Consider the following 25,393-nt stretch of genomic DNA (forward strand, 5'->3'; position numbering starts at 1 on the left):
AGCACAAATACATACATGGAGGATGACGTTATCACATTACTGAGCTCAATCCTCATCGTACTGTATTTTGTGCCGGATCCAGAATCCAATCCAATTTTAAACAAGATAATGACAGTCAGTGTTATCACAGAGACATATACGGCGTTTAGCTGATATAGCCTCGCTGCAGTGCTCAAGTATTCTGTCATATAGTAGTTACATTGTAATGATGCCTCTGCAGCAAAATAGAGGCCTACCAACCTTACTACAAACGTTCACCTACAGGAGTTTGCCTTTAAATACCTTTCCTATTTTGTATATTCATAAACACAACACGTATATACCTGTTGTTTGTACAGTTTGTGTTATGAGCCATTAGATCATTCGTGACGTCAGGCGAACGTTTTTCGCGCTGGTATATTCGAGCATGGAACAATGCGTCAGTTTGCAAACAGTAACAATTATATTGTCAAAATATTGGTTTCCAAAATTACGTCTCTTGTACCATAGACAAACAATCAAATACCCTCAAATTGTTTATGTACTCACCAAATACGTCTATAACAAACTGGGTAGATATATGGCATCCGCTGGTTTTATGTTTTCCAAAAATGCTTTCCATGCACTTTTGCGCATCTGATTATAGATGGTGTGAAGTGTCATTGCGATTGAATGACTGCCAAAAATTTCCACATGGATATCAGAGGACATGCCAGAACCTGGATATAAATTATTTCCACCGTTTGCAAAAAGAAATGCAAGCGTGATGTTTGGCTATGGAGCCTTTTACACGTTTACGCACGGACTACATGATTAAAATGTCCGTGTATGTTTTGGTTAAAAGAATACGCATTGCAGCAGATCCAAAAATGTAAATCACAATTTTGAGTGTATCATATATTTCAGCAATATGTTACCGATCCAGTCTATGAAATTAACTGAATATATCTTTATTTGCATGTGTTAATTCTGATCAACCAGAGGACATAATTCATAACAACTCCAATGTTTTGGGCCGATCAAACGCGCTGTTGACCATGAACGGACATAAACTACAGTCGAGTGTTTGTGTGTTAGCTTGTTAAATGAGACAGAGGAGAATAATAGATGCAAAATGCAGCGTGGTCTTCCTGACTGTCTTGCAATACCTCACCCACTATTAATATTTACCAAAAAGATAATAATTTTAAATGGTGATACAATTCCTTGTTAATCTTAAAAATGCTTCAGAAAACCATAACCACAATTGCGTTGTTGAAATGTAAACGGTAACAAGTGTAATAACTTAATTGGGCTTGGTTGCTTATATAAATAGTTTTATACTTGCTTGTAAAAATGCGTAAATGGCAATACGAGAGAGAGCGAGACAAAGGAGATTTTCAGTAGTATCCTTGATTTGTAAGATATTGCAGTAAATTGGTGTTCATTCAACAGAGGAAATAGTTAACTGAAATTTACAACAGTGACAATTTGCATAATTTGCTGAAAGACAAAGAGAAATATGGTCTCAGCATTAAAAGGATTCACAACATTTAGCACAGCGTGAATCGGGTTTGCTACCAAGATCAAATGATTCTAACAGAGGTCTGTGTTTGCAGGGTGGTGTGGGGATTCCTGTGTAAAACGATGCGGTTATTTGGACTGAATGACGGGGCAGTCTGCTCTTTGAACTGTGCCAAACGGATTTGTGAACATGTTGTGTTAACTTGAACTTCAAACCAGACGAATCTGTTGGTGTTATGTGTGACTTTTTTCTGTTGTCTGTTTGTTCAGGTATTTATATCCTCTGTTTTATAAAATAATAATCTTGAGCTGAACCATTTTTTTAGAGCTTTTTACGCACAACAAACCACTAAACGGTGCGCTGCGTCCTCTGCCTACCACCCCTGATCCTTAAAAGTCAAAACAGTTACCTCAAAAACAGTTTTTATTAGTTTTAACCTGTTTGCCTCATTTTCTAATTCAGTTTAGTCTCTGTTTGCTGGATATAAAATGAAATATAAACAACTGAAAAGAAGCCATCGCGGAAAACCTGAAGATATTTGGATTGTAAAACAGGAAGAAATCTCGGCTGGCTTTGCAGGTTTTTACAATAGGTCTTTCACTGCTCTTGAGCACTTTTGACTTTGAGACTGGCTAAATCTGTTTATGGCGGCCTGTCTCCGAGTCCCAAAGGTCAGTGAGCTTCACAGTGCCCTTCGCAGAGAACTTGTGTGGCATGTGGTCTACGTCCCCCGCCGCCCCTCTACCGTTTATGGTACGAAGCTGGCTGGAGGAATAGAAAGCAATGTTATTCCTTCTAAAGTGTATGTGGGGGAGTATAGAGTGTGTGTGAGTGTGTGTCGGTGGAGGGGGGAATGTGTTTTGAAGGAGAGTGTTAATGTGATAGAGAAAGAGAGACGCAATGCTTAACGTGAGAGATCCATATCGTTTCACTCCTTGCAGAACTGTTATGTATTGATTTTGACATGATTTGAAATGAGTTCTTTATGGGCTCTATTTTTTCTGAAATGCGCCATCTTATCAATTTGTTTTTCAATACCATCGCACGTCCAACAACCCCTTATACGTGGTGTGAAGATTTCAACGCTGCCTCTGAGAATCCGGATTCCTCTTGGACCAGTTTTCTCTGGTGAAAGAAATAAAAATATTTTAGGATTTTAAAAATAAGGAGGCTTCAACTGCGAATCAGTGGCCAGTATTTTCTTCGCGTTGGTCTTGTTGAGCTCATTGTAGCTGCATTATTAATTTAAGTGCAATGAAAATGCATTTAAACTCACCATGTTATTATTTTTCTTCTCGCGTGGATACAGAAGCAGTTTATAAGATTAATTCGCGCCTTGCGTAATATTTGGCTCCGTAAGCTGTATTTAGATGTTCTCCCAGTTTCAGTCTTCTGATCAATATTCTACAAGAACAGTGTGGTTTCTGTCTATTTTTCTACCATTTACCTTTAATAATTCCTAACTGAATGTTTGGTATTTTGGATATGGACTATCTTGCAGGCGGCGCTTAGGCCCAAACGCACTCACTGAAGGTCAAGTATGCAGCACAGAGCTGCACAGCCGGTGGTGTCTGCTCAAAGCTATTACAATTTTATACAATATGGAAAATATCTTTGTCACCTGTTCAGGTTCGTGCTCCATTGGTTCAGTGTACACGCAGTGAAGCCTGGAATATACATTTTTATCCCTACATTAACATCAATACATTTATGTCCTGTATGTTTAAAGGTCTGGCGCTGAAGAAAAGCTTGGAAAATCTGCAGCTCAGACGGCAAAGTAAACATCAGAGCAAAGTGTTTGAGCAGGCATTTCAACTATATCTGAGTCTAAAGCGCAAAGCTCAGGGCTTCTATATTTGGTCCACATTCTGCAGCACTCCTGTGCAAGGCGAGCACAAGCAAAAATAATGCATTTTTCACCCCTACGATTTGAAGAGAACAAAACGGTGTGCGCTTCCCCTGAAATAGTTTTTTTTTTTAATAATAGCTCAATTATATCTGATTGGAGCGACAATTAAAAATGTTGAGTTACTCGACCACGATGCAATTTGTCTCCTGATATTCTCTCTACAAACATAGCCTAGCACTTTTTTTTAATTAAACAGGAATGATTTGACCAAATAATGCCAAAAATACACCCAAGTTAACCGCGTACGTCAAACGTCTGACAAAGTACCCGTGTATTTTTACTTCTCATGAGCACGTTGTGTCAAATTTGATAGAATTAACATTTTTATAATTGTTTTCAGAGTAAATAAACAAAGTACCAGATATGTACTTTAACGAATCCGGAAACAATCATCTGAGTATGGCGCAACGAGTCGTGCGCAATGTTGTGCCGTCTTGTGCGTAATTTCGGAAAGCTGGCTGTGTTTACGAATTTTAATGAACACAGAGTGCTTTAAACAATGCTCATGTTATCTCTGTTGATTGTAAAGGGTGATCCAAATATATCAGATTAACTGTGCAGTTAATGGAGGAGTAATTCAGGCCGCGTCTAAGCACATCATTTTAAATATATCTGCATTTGACAGTCTATAGCCTCAAGTAATTTCTCCACATAAAATTCACTCTATTTTGACTTTCTTCGAATGTGTTAGCCGTGAAGCCTAAAGACCCTCTAGCAAAATATCAAACACAAGCTTACTTTGACCTTATCTTGATTTTTTCCCAAAGATAGATATACCCCTTCGCTATTTACTGTTCTCTGTGTGGAGTACTACCAGGATTTTGCAGGTCATCTAAATAACACATATGGGAGCTGGAGCCCAGCAGTCACTATATGAGGATTTCTTGAGATGTGAAAATCATTTAATACTTCTAATAAAAAAGTTAAACACATTGTTGTGAAGGCTTTATGTCCTGGTGGTTGAAAGAGAAATACACTCTGGAGATTGCTCTAAATGTAACAGCAACACACGTCCTTATCTTGTAAGCTATTGTTGCCACCACAAACGCTTCATGCGTGGTGCATTCACTGAGACCTCAGTAAAAGAAAAACAAGGTTCTTTAGTGTTGCTTGAAACTGTTCGCAGCTCATACAACCAAGTTTAACTGCCCGACTTACATCCAATTAAACTTATCTAGGCCATGAGGGGACAGTAATATGATTACACAGGCTTCCCGCATTTAGCCTTGACTTCAGCTAACTGTGCAGCAGTGTCTTGGTGAACTGCGCCCATTGTGCTCGTGTGTGAGTGTGTACGTGTGTGTGAGGGTGTACGTGTGTGTGTAACACTGTTGTGTGTGTGTGTGTGTGTGTGTGTGTGTGTAACACTGTTGTGTGTGAGTGGTTAGTGTTGGCACAGGATTTATCGACGCAGAGCCAAACACTCTGCAACATTTAGGAGTGTCAGTTTTGAACTGAGAGTTCTTCTTAACAAGAGGGTGACACCTAGGTTAACCATTGTAATTATGGCGCTAGGTAGCAATACATAACTTAAATTCCACAGACACAGTCGTAAAGTTTTTGCTCCAACGGTGATATTTAAGCGAGAATGGCCAATGTTTTACAACACCTTCTCCCTGGCGAACGCAACTTAAAATTTGGACTCTTATGCTTTAAATATTTGTGACATATTTTTAAAGTATTGTTCATCTTCCACTAGTCTTTCTGAGAGAGAATGAACACGGGATTGTTAACACGGTTACTGACCCCTTTGCGTGCAAACTCTGCATATTCCTAGGCTGCTCATTTGGTGCAACCAAATCAAACTTTGCTGGGTCCTACTGCTAGCAGAATATCAGCTGCTGTGAGTCGTCCATGCAGGGAAATAAACACATGTGAAACCTTATTCTTTGACTGATGGCCTGAGCGCACCGAGGCAAGAATAGCCAGTGTTTAAACCATCCAAAGGCGGATATAACCAAGTGATGGACGTTAGCTGCTCATATTTTGCCACGTTATGACAAATGCTGTGACTTTAACGCAACCAGGAGTCTTGTTTCCCATCCGTTTAAACACTTAAATTCCTCCTGTGTGCTGTGTAGTCTTTTAAACTCCTCTTTCGCATTCTTCACTTGATCAGCAGCCCTAACTTTTGAATTTTATTAGTGCATCACTTATTCATATCCTCACATTACTTATTTATACCGCGCTAATACGTATCAGTGAAATTATTATGATGAGGAAATGATTTGACAATATTGTTTTGGAATGTCTGCTGTTGTTCTGTTATTGCCTGCTGAAAGAAAAGTTTGTGGTTTTTATTTAATGCCAAAATATTATTTTTTATTTACACAGATGTGCTATTATTATAAGAGTGATGTTGACATGCGAATACATTTAAAATGGGGTATTTTAGGGCATTTATTGCAGGCCAGTTTCGAGGCGGCTTTTCAGTTTTTTTTAATTCAACAACAATTCAAGCCATGCGCATGAACTTTGAAATTTTACAATGCACAATATATTTAATCTGTTAAAGTAGACAGTGACATATTGATGAGCGAATTGTTATTATTGTTATGGAACTGCATAACACTAGTGGAGCAGCATGTGTCGAGCATGTGTCCGCACAGGCCACAGGCCAGCATGTTTACACAAATATTTCCAATGCTAACGTTGTTCCTATTCCAAATATCACGCCAGTAGCAGTGCTTCACAACGCATACACACACATTTATATTATTTTTTTCCCTAAGTGTTTGTTACATTTAATTCACCCTTATTTTGATTAATTTGAATTATTATTTTATTTTGAGAAACTTTCTATAAAGTAGTAGCCTATACTTGATGTTTCAAATCCCTTTTCTGACCTGAAATGCTGCATTTCTGACGCAGAGAACCAAGCTGCTGAAATGCGTAATGGCGTTAAGCATTTTCGCCTTTCCTTTTTTGACGTTGCAGAATATCGAGTAGATAAAATCCAAATTCTTCTCATTCTCAACCTTTATGGTTTTCAATAGAACAAAGGAATTTAGCGTTACTACAGCTATTCGGGGTTTTATGGTGGACGTAGAGAGGATTTTAGTGGTCAAATTCAAGTGCTGTGTCTGGACAGCTGTCTGCTTTCTTTGTACTTGGATGCAGGATGCATCATGTGAGACAACCTTTTGTCTGTAGGGGTAGTAAACAAGCTAATGCCAATGCCACTTTTTTTTTTTTCCACAAACACCCCTGCAGAGGACTTTAATTTCCAAAGTAGAGCTCTGCTTGTGTTTCTTTTTCTTGTCCTTGCTGTTTGAAAAAAAACAAAGACTCTGCCTTTGATTTCAATTATTTTTCAACAACACAGGTGTCCCATGTGTGATCGTGTAATAGAATGATAGCGTTATTGGGATACTGGATAATAATTCAAGAGTCTTTTGCAGCATTTAGGAAGTAGCCTATGATCATAAACAATGGACCATCATATTAATTTCACCTTGTGATAGTAACAGTTAGTCTATAAAGATTCCAAGATGGCCCTCAACAGGACAATTAAAAGTTTACAATGACGCAGGAAGGAACACGCAGGCGCATCTTTTCTTCAAACCATTCATTTATTTCAGTTTATTGAGAACAAAAAACTCCGGAGGATAAGTCTCTACTTTTAACAGTCACACACAGTAAAATGTCGACATTCCGCTGAAAATAAAATGATCACAGCGGCTTGAAATATCAGCAGGGACTTATTTAATTTTAGAGGGAAACGTTGGATACACTGATGCAGCCTGGTCAATAAGCCCACTCTGAGTAGCCTATAAGCAGCCGTTTACAAGAACACTAATTGTTGCTCTGCTGTGAGGCTCATAGTCAAAAGCTGAAACCTAAAACATTTAATTTGATCATCTAAAGTGAGTCCAGTGAGACATTATATCACCTCTGTTTTGTCAGAATAAGAAGCTCATTCATTGTGGTGTTGTTATGGGCGCTGTCAATAATCTCTCCAACGTTGAATAATACTGATTCCAGCTTTTTGTAGAGTGACTACGTTTTTTCTCTGAGCTTGTGTTTATGTTTCCAGGGCACATTTTCTCTCGGGGGGAGATGGAGGATCACGGGCTTCAGTGGTAGTCCTCCTGCAGGAACTCCAGGAACTTGAATTGCGCAGTTTGTCCTCCACTCTGTCATGATCCAAAGTCACAGGGAATAATGAGAATGGGCCGGTTACTATCAGCGCCAAAAACCACATGCATACCGTGTATATTTTGCAATGTTTAAACGACTGCTTCAGATTCATCTCACCACATGAAGTCATGCTCGCTTTGCATATCGCAAAGTTTTTTCTTTTTTTGTGATAGAGGACAAGCAAATTAATCTGTTATAGTTTCAAAAAAGAGAGACATGCTCTTCCAAACCTTTGTGAAACAGTGCTTCGTGCAGCAGAGTCGTTTATCCACTGTTAAAGAAAAGGAAAAGGGATCATAACAAATACTATAACCCTTATCAATTGATCTCCTGCATATTCATAGACCACTGTGTAAAACTGTCCTCAGGCGGCTTACAGATTTGTCATCGTGATTTGCTAACTTTTTTTTTTCAACAGTGAAGCGGGTTTGGCTCATGAAACAGCCTTTTAAGGACTTAATGTTTTATTTGGGCTTCATTTACAGCGATTAATGACGTATAGTGCTTTCTTAATGCAGATTTAATACTGTGTGTAACTGTCTGTGATGACAATCCCTCATTATGTGAAAATTGAAATGTTAGAATTACCAGGAGTCAGTAGTCGTGTTAGGGATAGTATACTACTACTACTACTACTACTACTACTACTACTACTACTACTACTACTACAACTACTACTACTAATAAAATAATAATAATAATAATAATAAAACTATTAATAATAATAATAATCTTACCTTTGAATCTCCATAACACTAGTAAATACATATGAGAGAGTGCACTGTGCAGTTAGTGCTGTGCCTGTTTAAGGAGCTGTAGCAGCTCAGCTAGCCTAGCAGCAGCCCATAAACATAAACACACACAGCACATATCTATCTAATTGTCATAAGGCAGCGAACAGGAATCTGTTACTGGTTTTCTCAGTGTGCCTGTGGTGTTTGGAAAATTATTCGTTTGAACCTCGCAGATCTTACCTAAAGCCAACCACTCCTACACATCCAACTCTTCCAAATTGATATATGACAATATCTACTTTCGATCACGTGTCTGCGGGGCGACTTAGACGGATTGCGCGTCATCTCGCCTTCCCAAATTTTTCCCTTCTGCTGCAGCTCGTATCCAAAACATCTATCTATAGTGCGGAGTACGAGAGAGAGAAAGATGTTTAACTCGGTGAATCTGGGCAACTTCTGCTCCCAGACGCGCAAAGACCGGACATCCGAGTTTGGGGACAGGACAGGCTGCGCGTCCAACATCTACCTCCCCAGCTGCACCTACTACGTCCCCGAGTTTTCTGCCGTCTCCTCGTTCCTTCCACAGGCCTCGTCCCGGCAAATCAGCTACCCTTATTCCACAAATCTGTCCCAAGTACCGCCGGTACGGGAAGTTTCCTACGGCTTGGACCCTGCTAGTAAATGGCACCACAGAAGCAATTATGCATCGTGCTACTCGGGAGAGGATCTGGTGCATAGGGACTGTCTTCCACCATCCACCATGACAGAAATGCTTATGAAGAACGAGAGTGTGTACAGCCACCACCATCACCATCACACCCACCCGGGCTCCAATCACCCCTCCACAGGTTTTTACTCCGGCGTGGGGAAAAACAGCGTCCTTCCGCAAGGTTTCGACCGCTTTTTCGAGACGGCATACTGCAGCAGCACGGACAATCAGTCAGACAATTGTTTACAAAAGAGCGAGGGGGGAAAGCTGGAAAGCGACTCCCAGCAGCAGCAGCAGCAGCAGCAGTCGTCCACAGCCTCGGTACCCGGAGCTCCGGAGCAGGAAAAAGACCCAGAGGATGAGGAGGAACATACAAATTCGGGCTCGTGCACTTCTTCCTCCGCAACAACCAAGGACGGCACCGCCAACAAGAGCAGCCACTCGAGTAGGTATACCGAGCTGTAAAATGGGGGAAGGTTAAGGGGACTAGCCCGGTGTTTTGTCGGTCAGATTTTATGTGGAGTTTTATAAGCATTCAAAGGATTTTATTATAACCCTACAAAGCTCTTTCTTGCAACGAGAAGAATTTTTACGATGGGAAAGCGCTTTGAAAAAAGGGGGATGTTATACACAGACGCCTCTATGGTGAGAGTCTGTGAAATTTTTAAGAGAGAGCTATTGTGACAAATGTTAACTTTGATCATGAACTTGCGTTGGGCATTTTAAGGGATTTTCTCGTTGGGCTGTCGAGAGTAAAAACCAATTGGGCAGAACATTGCTTTTGGCGTCTTGTGAATTTTCTTTTTAGCACTGAGTTTGCTGAAAAAAAAAGTCTTGCTGCTCTGAGTATTACAGAATTTACGGTTAAATGCATCTTATCTATCTATCTATCTATCTATCTATCTATCTATCTATCTATCTATCTATCTATCTATCTATCTATCTATCTATCTATCTATCTATCTATCTAATGTTTATCTAATACAATTAAGATTTGGATTTGAAGACGGTAAATGAATGGGTTAATGGAAGAGGTGTTTTCCTGCATATATAGGCAGAATGCATAGGGCTACAAATGATGCCATTTCATTATTAGCTGCAGAAAAAAACTGTATCCTCAATCCATTTATCCTGCCTCTCTACAAATGATTTGCATGCATACAAACTAACATTACTGTAACTTTTACTGACTCCCTGTAGGCGGAAAGTTATTCTTGTTATTTAATGCTAAAGCTGTCATTAGTGCTGCACATCTTTCCTATGGATGCTAAGCCTTATGCTCATTGGGTTAGCTCTGGCTGGCTTCAGATACAAGCTAACTGAGGCTGCAGTTTGCCCCTGTCCTATAGGAAAAAAACAATAAAATATTCCCTAGTCACCTGTTTGATAAAAGGTTACAGGGCCACAGAGGTCTGCAAAGGCCACTCTTACAAATACTGTCAACGCATTTTAAGTCCGTGCCAGAAGATTGTGTAAATAGTTAGTTTAGCTCCAGAGGAATGTGGCGCACATAATGCGCTGAAATACTTTTGTTGTTGTATATTTACAACAGATAAACACGTACTTAGAGGCTGTAAGTTGATATTATTTCCATTCATGCGATTCGGATATTTAACACTCTTTATGGCCGGTTTATCTGATAGCCTCAGCCACTTTGCCTGATGAATGTTGTCTGAAATGTTTTCATTACTAACACCACTGAAACGGGATTCTTTACATATTGCAAGCCCCGTTGCTCATCTCATTTTATCATTTTACTCACATATACTGTATTTTTTAAATCATGTGACTTTTCTGCCATTTGCTCTGATTTAATCCTTAATTGTATTTATTTTTTTCCTCCAGGCACTCCTCGCACAAGGAAGAAGCGGTGTCCATATTCCAAGTTTCAAATCCGAGAGCTGGAGCGAGAATTCTTCTTTAACGTTTACATCAACAAAGAAAAAAGGCTTCAGCTTTCCCGAATGCTAAACCTCACCGACCGCCAGGTTAAAATCTGGTTTCAGAATAGAAGAATGAAAGAGAAGAAGCTGAGCAGAGATCGCCTCCAGTACTTCTCTGGAAACCCCCTGTTGTGAGCATGGAGCAGGGGAAAATTGTCACAGTGTTTTGGTCAGTGACATTCAGGCCTCCTCGTATCTCATTGAATTGTATCTGTGGGCATAACCATTTTTTTTTCTAAAAGGAGCCCACATCAACAACAGTGCAATGTTAAAGCGGACAGTGGGAGTCATAGGCCTGCATGGGATAAAGTCGCCATTTTCTTATTGCCCCTCGGGCGGCGGTGAATTTCTAATAGCTGGTCCTCAGAAAAGGCCTCCATGGTTAGAATAATCATTTATACCTAATGCTGTTCTTGAATATTTCCCTCTATTTATCACCATTCTCCATTGTGTTTATTCTATTGCTCATATAGACATATTTGTTGTTAAAATATCAAATGTATCTGACAATTTGAATCCTTATTGCGCAGACAACTTCGAGCTCTTCCCTCCGCTCTGGTCTTTGTATATAGCATATCATTATAATTATTTCTCGACCAGAGTCACGTTATAGCAAATCTCCAGGCTGCATTTATTTTCACCATTGAGAACTGTGACGTCCAATCTGTGAAAGTATATATCCCCTCCTGTACAGAGTAGCCTATGCAATGTGCATTCGTGACTGTAAATAGGCGTATGTTGAATTTCCTCCCCCCTTTTTTTCTCTGCTGCTATTTTTCAGTACACCGTACGACTTTGAACAGCTTTAATGCCAACACTCGTTAAATTATTTGCTCAAACATTGGTGCTTTGGATTTCAGAGAGGAGGAACGGATTGTTGGCCTGTGTATCATTAATATAATACCTATTAAATAAACAGAAACGTATAGGCAAAACCAACGACTTTGTGCTTTGTGTGCTATCATTATCACAACTACCATTCATGCATTATTCCAAAAAGACGCAGTGTTTCCTTTCGAGCGCCTTTTTGAAATTGCATGTGTGTATTAACTCAAACTATTAGCCTACAATGCTACATAACAGTAGTAAATTTCCAGCTCGTGTTAAAAACCTCTTCATGTTGATACACACTTTTTCTGTGGTAAATTTGGACGAATAGTGTCGGCGGGCCTGCACTTGTCGGAATTTCGGCTATCCTTCAGTTACACCTCAGTCAAAGATCATGTTTGAATTTTAGCAAGCGTGTTAAACCAAGATAGAGGTTATATCTTAGGAAATGTAGAGAAAGAGAGAGCAATGATAACCTCTTTTAGTGCCCACTAAATGGAATCGCCACTCTTGTAGTCTAGACACTGCCATAAAGACAGAGGCACTAAATGGCTATTTTTTTCTCTTAATTGCACCGTCTGTTGGGGGGAATGCCGTTCACTTCCGCAGTAAATAGTAAACAAGCAAGACTGGAAGGTGGGGGGGGGGGGGGGGGGGGGGGGGGGGGGGGGGGGGGGGACCAAGAGGTTTCGACATGAACTCGGACTGTGCAGTGTGCAAAGTCAACCCCAACCCCCTCTGCACGCAAGCGTCATGTCCACTTTGTTAGGCTGAAAACTGGAAAACCGCAGAGACCTCCCTGAGTGGAGATTCTGCGTCATGTAAGCTCGATTTTAATATTTGTTTTGTGGGATTTAGCCTGTAAAAGACCTCGTGAAATCCCGATGCTCTGCAGCTCAAATAAGAGTCTATTTGTCTAAGCTGCACCCAAACTTATTCAACTCATCACTTATCAATTAATAATTGTTGACTAATTTGGGCCATGTGATATGAGTTTACTAGGGGAAAGGAAATCATTTGTGCCATTTATTTTCCCCGGTGTGTGTGTGTGTGTGTGTGTGTGTGTGTGTGTGTGTGTGTGTGTGTGTGTGTGTGTGTGTGTGTGTGTGTGTGTGTGTGTGTGTGTGTGTGTGTGTGTGTGCGTGCGTGCGTGCGTGTGTGTGTGTTTAAAGTAGGCGCAAGTGTTTCCATCTTGTGTTCCTGAGCAACCAGCATATGTGCATGATGATTGCACGTGTGCATTAACTACAATTTATAATTAAATGTAGTCTTTGAACTTCAATAATGTCAAGGCCTTCACCTTTAACCCGCTGCAATAAAGAGGAATCAAGGAGCCCCTTTAGCCCGGAAATGTGCGCCGCGGCGGAACGGGCCAATGAGAGTGAGTGGGAACAGAAAATGGAATGTGTACACAGACCAACTTTGACCCCTCACATTAAACTACAGCAGGTAACTTGGCCAGCTTTAGCATGCCCAGTAAATACACTTTATTGTCCTTGTAAAATGTATACGTTTTCACGCATGAGGCGTTTTAAACCGTGTTGGTATAAACTAGGCCTATATTTGTATTCTCTATAGAAGTGAAACAACATGACGGTGTGTGGCTGTCGCAGTGTGCGTGTCGTTATGGGTGGTTCTGAGTGCAACATGACGGTTCGCATGCGTGGGTGTGGGAGTCTTTCAGTCAGTCGATCCTTTGAATCCTGCCTTTAGATGTAGCTCCTGTGCCGAGATACAAAAACATTTTATTCAGCAGGCATTTGCATGCTCTTTATTCACTTTCTGGAGTGTGGTTTGACTCTTGATTAAGGTCGAGATTAAGGTTTAGGCTTTGACTTAATGTAATGCAGAGAAAGAGGAGAAAAGGGAGGAGCTCTCTGGCTGTATGCACGTGATGCGTGTGGTGCATACATTAAGGAAAACTTGGCAGATTTTTCCAGAATTGAGACGAGAGTCAATCTGCATATGTTGGAGTAATATCAGGAAGGACAGGGGGCCGTTCTGACAAAGGAAAGACGCCTCACACTTGCGGAGATCAAGGCTATAGAAAACCCTTTCTCTCTTGCCACACCCACCAACCTTGGCCCTGGGATGGTGACGTGCGTAATTTGTTGGTTTCTCCTCAACGCGCAACGCCACTATCAGAGCGCGCTGCAGAGGCTCCTGCAAATGTTGTCCATCAACCACACGGGGGCCAGGAGTCCCCCGGGCCTCCGCGTTGTGTTGTTTCCTCAACGGGATACTGAAAACGTTTCCTGACATGGATGCCTCGATGACATCAGAGTGTTATTATTAGACATGCAGAGACACCCTGTGATGTGACGTGTTGTGTTGCTTTGTGTTGCGTGTGACAGAAGGACAGTCCACTCTGCTGGAATGCAGCTCCTGCCAGTCTGGATTATGCACTTGGGTGTTGTGGTGAAAAGAAAATGGCGATGTGTTTTTATGTAGATGAGGATAACCATGCAGGAGGGACAGGCTATAACCTGATACCATAAAAATATAGAATAAAATAAAATGAGTCAGCTGCAGAAAAAAATGTGGGATTATGTTAGATGTTCTAAATCCACTCTAAAGCTTTAAATGTGCCTATGGCTTGTTTTCTTTGATTTTGGGAATACAAACAAATATTTTTTTTTCAAGGAATATTGTTGTTTTGTTTTCAGAAATTGTAGATTATTCCCCTAGGTGAAAACCCCAAACTAAATTGGCAGCATACAGAATTTTAGCGTCCTCATACCAACTTAATAGCATGAAAACTCATATATTTTTTAGCAATAAATTTAACAGCTAAAAATACATAAAAACAATAAAATTATATAGAAGACTTTGTGGCCTCTATGTAGCTAAATAATTTTTTTTTAGTACTTCCACAGATAAAGATTTTTTTCTTGATGCTTTTTGTGTAACCCTGCCAAATATTTTTCTGCAGATTTGACGAAACTTGTCATCATTTGAAAAGGGTTATTGGGTTATTAAATATGGAGTTAATGTAGAGGCATCCTTGTTTTTCCTCTGCAAATACTAATCAAGTGGTTATAGGCTATTGAATGGTTTTATACTACAGTATAGTGCTCACATCTCAGCACCTTTCCTGTTCTATAGGGCCATAAAACAGTTCCACGCTGTAAAACCAGCTACTGCTATTGCTGCAACCAAATAACTCTCAAAACACTCGAATTCACACCTCCACATATACTGTACTTCTTTTTTTTTGGTCTTGCCACCAGCCTGAATTAAATCTTGCGGGTTTAAACTGAGAATATAACCGGCTTGACTGTTTTTGTTGTGGTTGTGACTTATAATAATATGATGCTGCTGTACTTTGAAGGCGGTTACCACTATGGTTTTTAATTAAGAACTTACACCATTCGGACGCCATAAATTTGCACTTGTGTATTGAGGGAGCCGTAGCATGAAAGATGACACAAAGCAGAGCCTCCTCACGTCCAACTGGAAAGATATTTCAAAGTGGCTGCAAACAGCAAATTAGTTGTGTCGCCCCAATGAATCCTGATTAGTACACTGAGAAAAGCCGCGGCAGAGCCCAGTCCGTTTGTCCCCCAGCAGTCTGCAGCCATACCTGTGCGTCAAATAATCACAGCTGGTACCGCTGCTATCAATTCAACCGCAAGTTAGTGTCGAAAGTGCTGGCTGAAGTTTAGACAAGTGTAAAGACCTGGGTCAAATTTTGGCCCTGTGTGTGAGTGTAAGTGCGTGCGTGTGTGCGTGCGTGTGTGTGTGTGTGTGTGTGTGTGTGTGTGTGCGCGCGTGTGTGTGTGTGCGCGCGTGTGTGTGTGTGTCTTATAACCATAGTTAGCTATGTATGGGACTAAACTCTTAGGGAATATGTGTATTTAGAAAACAACAGAATGGAAAATATTTTTTCTGCACTTGAAATTGCTATTTTTTCTTCCTTGAATTGTTATCCTCAAAACATATTGAGCAACATAATCATCTACAGAAACGAAACGCCGAACCCAACCCCCCCCCCCCCCCCCCCCCCCCCCCCCCCCACACACACACACACACACACACAAAAACCGATTAAATTAGAAAATACCTGTTTGGTTCATGTTTCGGGAAATCGGCCGACCAGAAACATTGTTCACATTTAGTTATGATATCAGAAAGGTATGCACGGTTGGTGAAACCTTCCATTAGCTTTAATTATTCTTTCTGTTGTGATTACTAATTAGAAACAAATGCAGACCTAATAAGCCCATTAAAGTCCATTGCGTAATCTCTAATTGGTCACCCTTGGGTCTGAAGCAACAAAGTACGTTTTTTATTTCTCATGTTTTCTTTTTTTTACTTTTGTGTCATATTTCTATATTACGCGTGCATGTAGCCTCGTGTGTACTTTGTCTACCTGCTGAACTGTCAGTCGCATACTTTTGTTGTGAAGTCTGTCAACACAGTGCACTTTTTCCCACGTTGTTTATCATGTAACATCACGCTATTCTTTTAATGCTGCTGCCATGACTATGAAATCACCATACCTTTTGTATTATTTTGCCAGGTGTGTGAGATTGCAACAGGTATATTGTTCCCAATAATCATTTCAGCCCTCTGACATTATATAAGAGACATTTTTCTGCTCTGCCAGGTATATGAGGTCACACCAGCAGCTCTGAGGCATCGCGGTGTTCTCAGCTTCTCCTGTGAAATGTAAGCGTTATTTAGAGCTCAGTGCTGCTTGAAAAGTTGTACACATATAATTTGTTTTTATTACTTTTTTTGGTGCTAGGCGGAGCTAGCCTGCAGGCTAGGTGTGAATGTGCAATAAAGCAGTGTGTGTGACAGTGGTGTGATGTGTTAGGGGGCTATACATTAACTCTGGTTATTAATGTGTCCCCTAAATGAGGCAGAATGTGTGTTAGGATGAAAGAAAGATGGATGTGAAAATAAAACCATTAATTTGACTTTATTCACAACATTTCCCGGGTTTGGGGTGAGACTAGTTCTTCAACGTGTCAACATATCAGTCACGACATATAACGTAGTGCATGCCTGTTCAGACTCTTTATTTTGAGTCTTTAGGTTTCATAAGGCCACGTTATTCCCTCATGGTGTATCCTCAATTAATATAAAAGTCACAAAAAGTGAAAGGGTCCTTTTCATGCAACATGACGGCTGTGATCCGTAACATTTCCGTCGTAAATATGAGGGATAATGTGCATGGAGAATAATCACAGAGACACTGGTTAGACTTTAGAATATTTATTTCACAGTATTCAGTGTACCACAGTTAGCAAATGTTCTGTCTAAGCTTAAAAATATTCTAACTGTGATTACTAAAGAAGAAAAGCATCCAAAGACATACAATGATAATGTGCCCTTGCCTTTGAAAATGATACTGAACTGAACACACAGACAGGCGCGCGTGCACGTCCCACTCAAACAAAAAGACCACAAGCACACCCGCATTGTGGTGTCAATTAACGTTTTAAATTAGCTAAACTCATGCTATCATTGTTTGCAGTAGAAATTTAACATATTTACTAAAGATAGACTGATAAATAGCAGAGCTACAGGCGGACTTAATGAATTGTCTGCACGTGAATGATGAAAAGCTGCGGAGTCTTGTAGCACCCCTGACAAGCATTTAGTTTGTTGCATCGCCTTACAAAAAAATGCTGTGCCCATTTAAAAAAAAATAGAACAAATCTTAAAGTTACTTTCATGTGAAAAAAATGTTGTTATCTTGAAATAAATTAAATAAATATTTTTTTTAATTTAATTGTGTTCCCATTTCCGTGCGGCTGATCTTAGGAAACATTTTGTTCTCTGCTCGAGCTCGTGAGCTTCCAGTAGCACTGTGTAAGTAATTGTTGTCTTTCGTGTAACTGCGGGTTGGCTAGGACTGCATGAGATGTCCTAGAGCTAAGATCTGACTGCAGCACAGACACCACAAGGCCTCACAGAACACAACACATGACCACAACAAAAAATCCCCAAGAAAGTAGGGGGATTTTTTTTTTCACTCAACACAACCTCGAGAGTGAGAAAAGGAACGCGCCACCTTGTCTAGAAATTAACTTAACTGTATGAATACAAAATATTTTTAAAAATAATATCCCTTATTGGGCTATCACGTCAGACCATTTCGTCTCTGTGTAATGCGGTTACTCATAGTGAACTTATTTGATCGTATCTGTGAAATAGAGATAGTGTGTGTATCTGAATACATTTTTGGCATAAACGACGGAGGTCATTGCAATTATTTCCCAACGCACTTTATATATTTATTTATTGATAGTATTGCCATTGAATATCATTGAACACTTTGCAGTGGTGTGTGTTTACCTTTAATCACTGCCTGATAATTACAACGTTTTCATCTGGAAACGACAGGATTGTGAACAAAAAATCTGATAAGGTTTAAGCAGGGGAATAAAAACAAATTATTTCATCTTTTCATTAAAATAGTCTCACAAGTGCATAAATACGTGAGAAAAAAATCGTATTCAATGTGAGCCGATGCATTCTTAATTTTAGCAGCAGGTAGTCTATATCACATTACAAAACAGGAAAATAAGACTTTTTATTTTAAATGTAGGCTTATTACATTCTAAAACCATGACAACAATTATCCTGAAGATATCATATGATTGTGTAAAAAAATTGTTCAGCTACGCAGTGAGTGACTCTTTAAGATGTCTAATGCCAAATTAAATAAAAAAAGAAGAGTAATAAACAATAGCTCATGACTGACGTGACTCTGCTTGGGTTTAGTTTCGTTTTACGTACTGATAATAAAATTCTGATAGGCCCAACATCCACTACTACTAATCTGGCGACTTGTTAATGATTTTCAGCTATTTTCAAGTTAAGAATAAGTCAAACAGCCACATGCAGCTTTGTGCAACAGCAAAATATAAACAGAGTTAACTTATTGTCCCAATCAGAGGCGAAGTTCATCTTTAAATTAATGCTGGTCTAGTTCTGTTGTCGTATCGCCATATTACGAAAAAAAAATGTCTGACTGAGGGTTACATAAATGATAAGGCCGAGGTATTTTTATTCAGTGGATTGAATATGCCGAGTGCAGGTGTACAAAATGATATAAGGTAAAAAGTATCAAGGAAGATAAAAACAAAATGACAAAACGCAGGCAGAATGCAAAAACGGACGTGTCATTTTAAGACTACCTGACAAAACCTAATCCGCACTTTGACTTCAACTCTTACTTAAATATCCCTTAACACGTCCTGTTTTCTACTTATTTTCTTTTCAATAAAACACCTGCGGGCTGCTTACCTTGCTATATCGATGGCAAAACAAGGCAAATCAGTAAAAAACAAACCAAAAGTGCCGGTACCATATGCAACTTTCGAGTTAAAAATCTCTCTGGCTCCATGTCCACCGATCAGGCGAAAGGAAAATCACACGTGGGCTCATACATTTCTCTTCAAACACGTCAAGTTCTGAACTTATTCAGAATAAAAACACTGAAAAGCCACGTAGTATTCCTGCTGCAGTACCCGTCCTTTGTTCCCTCTGCCTTGAGGCCTGCTGCCATTACCGGTTGTTGGCCGCTAGGTGGCGCTCTTGCTCCACCAAAAAGCAGCAGATTTCCCAACTTGACCGCGCTGACGTCACGTCAGTCTGGAGCATCAAGGCCACTTCCACGCCGCTATTGGTCTGAAAATCACATGACTTGTCTTCCAGCATCCATAATTATGTTCCTGATATTTTTGGACCCCCCTCCAAAAGATGTCAGCATCCTACTGTCCTGATTCTCCTGCAGGAATCCCGCATAGTTCAGAGCCGCTGAACACACCAAACGATCACTGTGGTGCCAAGTGCCAAAATGTCATGTCCGAATAACATAGCGCCCGGTAACTTCCAAATGGATTCCTTAATGGGAGGATCATCTTCCTTCAGGGGTGACGGTTATTCCAGCAACCCCGGAATGTACATCCACACAGCAGCAGCAGAGTACAGATACTCAGTGATGAGAAACATGGGGAAGGTTGGACCGTCTTCACTCTCCAAAAGAGACGAGCTTCCTCCGGGCGGGGAGCCTCTCAGCGGCTTCCAGGATGCGTCCTACCTGTCCGCACAGCTGCCCACATGGACCCACGGCTCAAAATCCGACAGGGACCAACAACCTGTTGCCCAATGTTTACAACCCTGTTCGTTTCCAGCGGACAACGTCAAAGAGGAGGCGTTTTGTTGCCTCTACCAGGATGACGGCAATAAGGGGAAACAACAGACAACAGAGTCAGCCACTTACATCCGGCTAGGAGACAATAGCTGCCGGCCTGAGCGGACCTCCGCCTCGTCCAGCGGCTGTTTCCAGGTGTTCAACCGCTCTGAGAAGCCGCAGCAGGACGAACAGCAGCAGCAGCAGTTCCCCTCCGGCTTCTCCCTCGCACACTTGGAGACATCTGTTGAGTCAGCATCAGAGGCGACAATAAGTTGCAGCAAAAAAACAGCGCACGAGACAGCGAGATTGGTTTCAGAGAGAGATGAGAGAGTGAGCAGGAAAGAGGAGAAGGCCAGGAGTGACAGCTGTTCAGATAACTCGGACGGGGAATCAAAAGGTACACTATACACCCCCCTCCCTCCTCCCCCTCTCACACACACATGTACACACACACACACACTCTGCACGCATACACACACACAAATACAAACACAGTTGAACCATAACTAGATTATTTCCCATGTGTATTGGTTCTATCACTGATGTGTGCACGTTGTATTACGTCACAGCCCAATATGCAGGCTGGTGTGTGATACCAGTCATATGGGCTGTATGGGCCTTTGACAGGCTCGCCTAGCAGGGGTTACGATGCCCGTGGCATTTAACACCTTTCCATTAATGTGAGAATGTAAGATGGGCAGTTATCATTGAAATAAACACGTTCTCTCTCTCTCTCTCCCTTTCTGTCGTGTCCCCCCCCCCCCCCCCCCCCCCCACTCACACACAAACACACAATACTCACTTTATATTTCTTTCTCTCTTTGACATGGGTCATTTACATTAAGAGAAGTCATAATTTTAAGAGCACCATTTTACTCCTCAAAATTTGTGGTTTTAAACCAACATACAATTCTACGGTTTCAGTCCAAAGTTAAAGACATTTTGTCAGAGTGCTTTGGCATATTTCAAAATTCCTGAGGGAGCACTTCTCAATGTTACTGTTCAAATGCATTCACTGTGACACAATTTCACTTTGCACCATAGTGCAACAATAATTGAGGAAATGTTCGTCCATTTTGTACAACCAAACAATTTCAAGGGAAGATCCAGGTGTATTTGTTTTTTTGACCTTCTGAAACAGTTTTATTTAAAAGGGGATTTTTATTGTTGTAATTTAGAAACCACGAATATGGCTACTTTGACCATGCAGACAAATATATGTTCAAAGTGAATTCGACAGAACTAGTGGTTGATAACGTTTTAAAAACGCATTCACATAATTGCAATTATCGCTCCATCTTTTCTTTTTTTATATATTTTGCCCTTGACGAATCGATGCCAGCACATTTATATTATTTCACATCACTGTTTCTTTTTTCTGTCGTACTTTAAAAAATGATGTCTGTAGTTTATGGTCTCTGCAAACACCTCCTAACATGACAACAAGCTAATTAAATTTAATTTCAAATTGACTTAATTGAAGCAAAGCGTCTGGCATATGACTATTTTGTTCGTGTATGTGTGCATGTGGGTGCGTGTTTATGCGCGCGCGTGTGCTGTTAATCTTTTATTACTGAATTAAATGTTTTGCTAATGATTAAATGTGGGTCACACACTGAATGTTCACATTAAAGTAATTATTACCGTAACATACGGGTGTGTGTGTGTGTGTGTGTGTGTGTGTGTGTGTGTGTGTGTGTGTGTGTGTGTGTGTGTGTGTGTGTGTGTGTGTGTGTGTGTGTGTGACAGAGGCGTTATTCCCTTGAGTCTCCAGCCTAATCAAGGAATTAACTGAATGTGCAGCAGTATTATTTCCCTGCTACCAGCGACATGCCTCCTTGTTTCCTATTTTTTATAACTCGTGTATTGTGCATCAGAGACTTCCTCCTTCCTTTTGTTTTGGGATGCACCTTCGAAAATTTTCATTCTGGCTCCGGTGTGCAGAGGTAATAAAATTTTATGGCAGTCTGAGGTCCAACGCAGACAAAAGAAATGCTTACACACCCCGGTTTGATTTGATCTAATTATAGCAGTACATCACCCAAAAGCAATTTGCAAGCAGTAGCAGTTGTTGCAAAAAAAGGTGGGATGTTCACTTGCTCGAGTGAAAGTGTCGGAGAGCCCACACCCAGGTAAAGCTCTGCTTTTAAACTACTCAGTTTGATCAATATTAACGCGTTGGGATATGGGCGTGTTCGCAGCATCTACTGTATTGATTAAGGATGTCTAGCTGCATTTATCTGAGCTAAATATTCGGTCACAGTTGCTCATTGTTGTATTTTCTTCCTCCGATAGATGATTTGTCCAAAGGAAAGACGACAGGAAACTGGTTGAAAGCCAAAAGTGGAAGGAAGAAGCGCTGTCCCTACACAAAGCACCAGACGCTGGAGCTGGAGAAGGAGTTCTTGTTCAACATGTATCTGTCTCGGGAGCGCCGCCTGGAGATCAGCCGGAGTATCAACCTGACCGACAGACAGGTCAAGATCTGGTTCCAAAACAGACGCATGAAGCTCAAGAAGCTCAACAGGGAGAGCAGAGAGAGGGGGCACAGTGCGATTTATAACTATCCCTGAACAGATTTTTTTATTTAATTACACATGCATTCACACTCACATTTACATTTTACACATTTAAACATGCACATACACATACATGACACACTCAGATAAAGACAGCATGTACCATCTTAAAATTTACTGAACTACATTTCTTGCACGCTCGCACGCACGCACTCACACGCACACACACACACACACACACACACACACACACAAACACACAAACACACAAACACACAATGTGCCTTTCTTTTATGAACTCTAAAACCTGCAGATTAGACTTGAGTTCCTGATGAACACTTGCAGCAGCAATGGAACAGTGAGGTGCTATTACCTTACATTAATTATTGTAATCTAACATGAACAAAACGAAAGGAACAGTCTTTAAATAACTCCTGGCATGGAATCAGTTTCACTTTGCTGAGCTATAATCAATGTTTTGCGGCTTCTTCGTTGGTGTTTTGCTGTGGCATACACGTGTAGCTAAATGTGCATGAAGCTATGATTCCAAAACAATAAACGGAGAGGGAAACGGAAAGGTATTACCAACTTTGTCCTTCCCATGGTATAGTGGTGCAAATGAGAAGGGAGGGAGAGACACTGCGGATGAGAGTAGGAGATTATGGCACTTTTAATGGAAGTGAAAGACCATAACGTTGATTTAAATATTATCCAGGTGACCACAGTAAGTCAAGGTCATAAAATTCTAATGTCAGGTTCGCCCTGGAAAGCGTTGGGGGTGGATTTTATGATCTGCAAATATAATGTGCTGCAGCAGTAAAGATGCGTTTAAAGGTGTGTGTGGAGGAGGGCTAATCCACACAGCAGAGACTGCAATGTGCACGAGCAAAGCTAAGGCGCTGGGCTGGAAGGGGAGCAGCCAGCCGCCTCCACCCGGGATAATGGCGCTTTATGGGAGCCGGAGATAAGAAAGATGGTGGATAAAAAAAGAGGGGGACAGCGACTGCGACGGCTGCGGGGAAAATAATAACAACAACAAGCATCACAGCGCACGCACGTGGATAACTGAACGCACTGGGAAGGCGTCTTCTGCAGGAGCCAAGTGAAGGTAGGACGCACATTTTTTTAAACGTAATATCTGAATTTCCTGTTTGGTAAAGTATCTCACATCTGTCAGGAGAGCTCGCTTGACAGCTCTCGTGGCACGCCTGGTGCACGCCTGCACACGCCGATAGTTTATTTGGAGATTGGACTGTTTATCTGTGTGCTGCTGGTTTCTGCTTTCTTTTTGACTGTAATTATTGTGTTGGTTGGTGCTGAATATTTTGCAATGTTTCTGGTCCTTACTGAAACTGATTTTTTTAAAGTTTGCTACTTTTGAGAAGCTGAATAAATCGATGTGCTGTGCTGCTACGATGCTGATTATGAAATTAGAACAAAAGAAAATTAGGGTAATAAAGATAATTATAGACATGAGATCACAATAGTTGTCAACATGCATATTTAAGGAAGTAGCTGGATACAGTCCAATAAGACAAAGTGTTTCATGGTGCTGGTACTCGCCTTTTCTTTCTGTGCTGGATAGTGTAAATCCTCACTTGGCTTTTTTTTCCTTTCATATATTCTCCTTTCCTTGGATTTTAACCCCTTTTGCGCGAAGCTGAAGCGTGGTTTAGGTAGTTTCATGTTGTTGGGGTTGGCTTCCTGGCTCGGCAACAAGAAACTGCCTTGATTACGTCAGTTCGTCTTCATCAAGGGCACAATTTCCGCTGAATTACCCCCTATAGTCACCCAGGTCTCCGCAAATGGCATTGTAAATGAACTGAGCTGCAATACCTTGGACAGAGACGTTTTCTTTCTTTGCTGTTGGTTTGTGGTGGGCTGTAAAAAGCTCTGATGCTCTCACAGGGAGAATGGGTTGTAAACAACATGGGGTAAAGTTTTAGACGGCGTTGTGTTGCGTCTGACAGCTGCTTCATGATGGTCTGAATCGACAGATGGATGGATAGATGGGTGTCATGTTTGGACTCATTAATTTATCTGACCAGTGAATTTGGATCTATAACAGGAAATGGATGCGTATTGACGTTTTAATGATATGATGTGAGCTTGTGTTTCTTTCCTGTACATTTTAAGTCACCTCTGATGGAAATGTGTATTCCAAAATGCCTTTTAAATCCAATTTCTTGTGTTGGAAAGTTTTATTTACATTTTTGCACAAAACAATTTTTTTTGGGTACAAATATCTAAGATATGTCTTATTTTGAAGGGTAATTATTTCAACATACATCAGGACAATAACACGACCACAAAGATACATTTGGCTAAAAATATATATTTTTTCTTGTAAATAAATCCCCGAAAAATATTCTTGCAATACATAGATCAATCTCATTCGTGACAAATCTTTTAATGTGTCTCTTTTACTGCCATCTATAAAGATTAACTTTTGCCCGGCCCGTTAACAAGCCTATTTCATCTTTATATAATATTGCCATAACTTAACTAATAAAGTCACAAGTCACTTTGGATACGAAGTAAGTTTCCAGGTAACAAATATGTGTATTTTCTTTAAATTCAGTCTTTAGTAGCCTAAATATGAATTTAAATTGGTGTCCAGTTGCACTGGATTATAAAGCTACTTGCTGATATGTGCTTTCCGGTATGTGTTTACTTTGTACAACCCACTGACCATCACAAGCCAAAGTCCTGACTTCATTCAAGTGTCGCCTTTTCTATAATTTTTTTTTTTACAGGTGTATAAAATATTTATATTATTGATAAATAAATGTTTCAGCATAAACTTACCACATGTGATAAAGCAATATTTCAGTCTTCATGAGAGGGATGAGTTTATGATAAAATCATACAATGACTTATTTATAGAACATCATGTTCTTTTGGCGCAGTCAGCATTTTTCCCTGTAAGAGGGTCCAGTGTTTATACTGGTCACTATTTCCCCTTGTTTTCTC

General features: G+C 40.5%; 2 protein-coding genes and 1 long non-coding RNA gene across 4 annotated transcripts in view; 2 read left to right on the forward strand and 1 right to left on the reverse strand.

Moving 5' to 3' along the window:
- LOC117821134 (homeobox protein Hox-C10a-like) overlaps positions 1 to 22,997 on the forward strand; it is a 98,002-nt gene extending 75,005 nt beyond the window's left edge. The window contains exons 1-2 of one of the 2 annotated variants that reach the window (XM_034695208.1): positions 19,369 to 20,298; positions 22,197 to 22,997. In XM_034695208.1, the coding sequence (XP_034551099.1) occupies positions 19,563 to 20,298; positions 22,197 to 22,474 (1,014 nt within the window). In that variant the 5' untranslated portion in view covers positions 19,369 to 19,562 and the 3' untranslated portion in view covers positions 22,475 to 22,997. Of the gene's footprint in view, positions 1 to 19,368; positions 20,299 to 22,196 lie in introns of those variants that run through there. The other variant, XR_004632913.1, reaches the window with a different exon arrangement.
- Positions 6,978 to 9,041, reverse strand: LOC117821150. Its single transcript, XR_004632915.1, has 3 exons — positions 8,507 to 9,041; positions 7,763 to 7,803; positions 6,978 to 7,528 (listed from the first exon to the last, which is right to left on the reverse strand). It is a non-coding gene; the product is annotated as an uncharacterized LOC117821150 (long non-coding RNA).
- Positions 8,660 to 11,853, forward strand: hoxc11a (homeobox C11a). Its single transcript, XM_034695209.1, has 2 exons — positions 8,660 to 9,420; positions 10,821 to 11,853. Exons 1-2 carry the CDS (start codon positions 8,694 to 8,696, stop codon positions 11,051 to 11,053), a joined length of 960 nt encoding a protein of 319 aa, XP_034551100.1. The 5' UTR covers positions 8,660 to 8,693; the 3' UTR covers positions 11,054 to 11,853.
- Positions 22,998 to 25,393: the final 2,396 nt, after the last annotated feature.

The sequence above is a fragment of the Notolabrus celidotus genome, chromosome 11, assembly GCF_009762535.1.
Source record: "Notolabrus celidotus isolate fNotCel1 chromosome 11, fNotCel1.pri, whole genome shotgun sequence".
In the NCBI taxonomy this organism is placed as follows: Eukaryota; Metazoa; Chordata; class Actinopteri; order Labriformes; family Labridae; genus Notolabrus; species Notolabrus celidotus.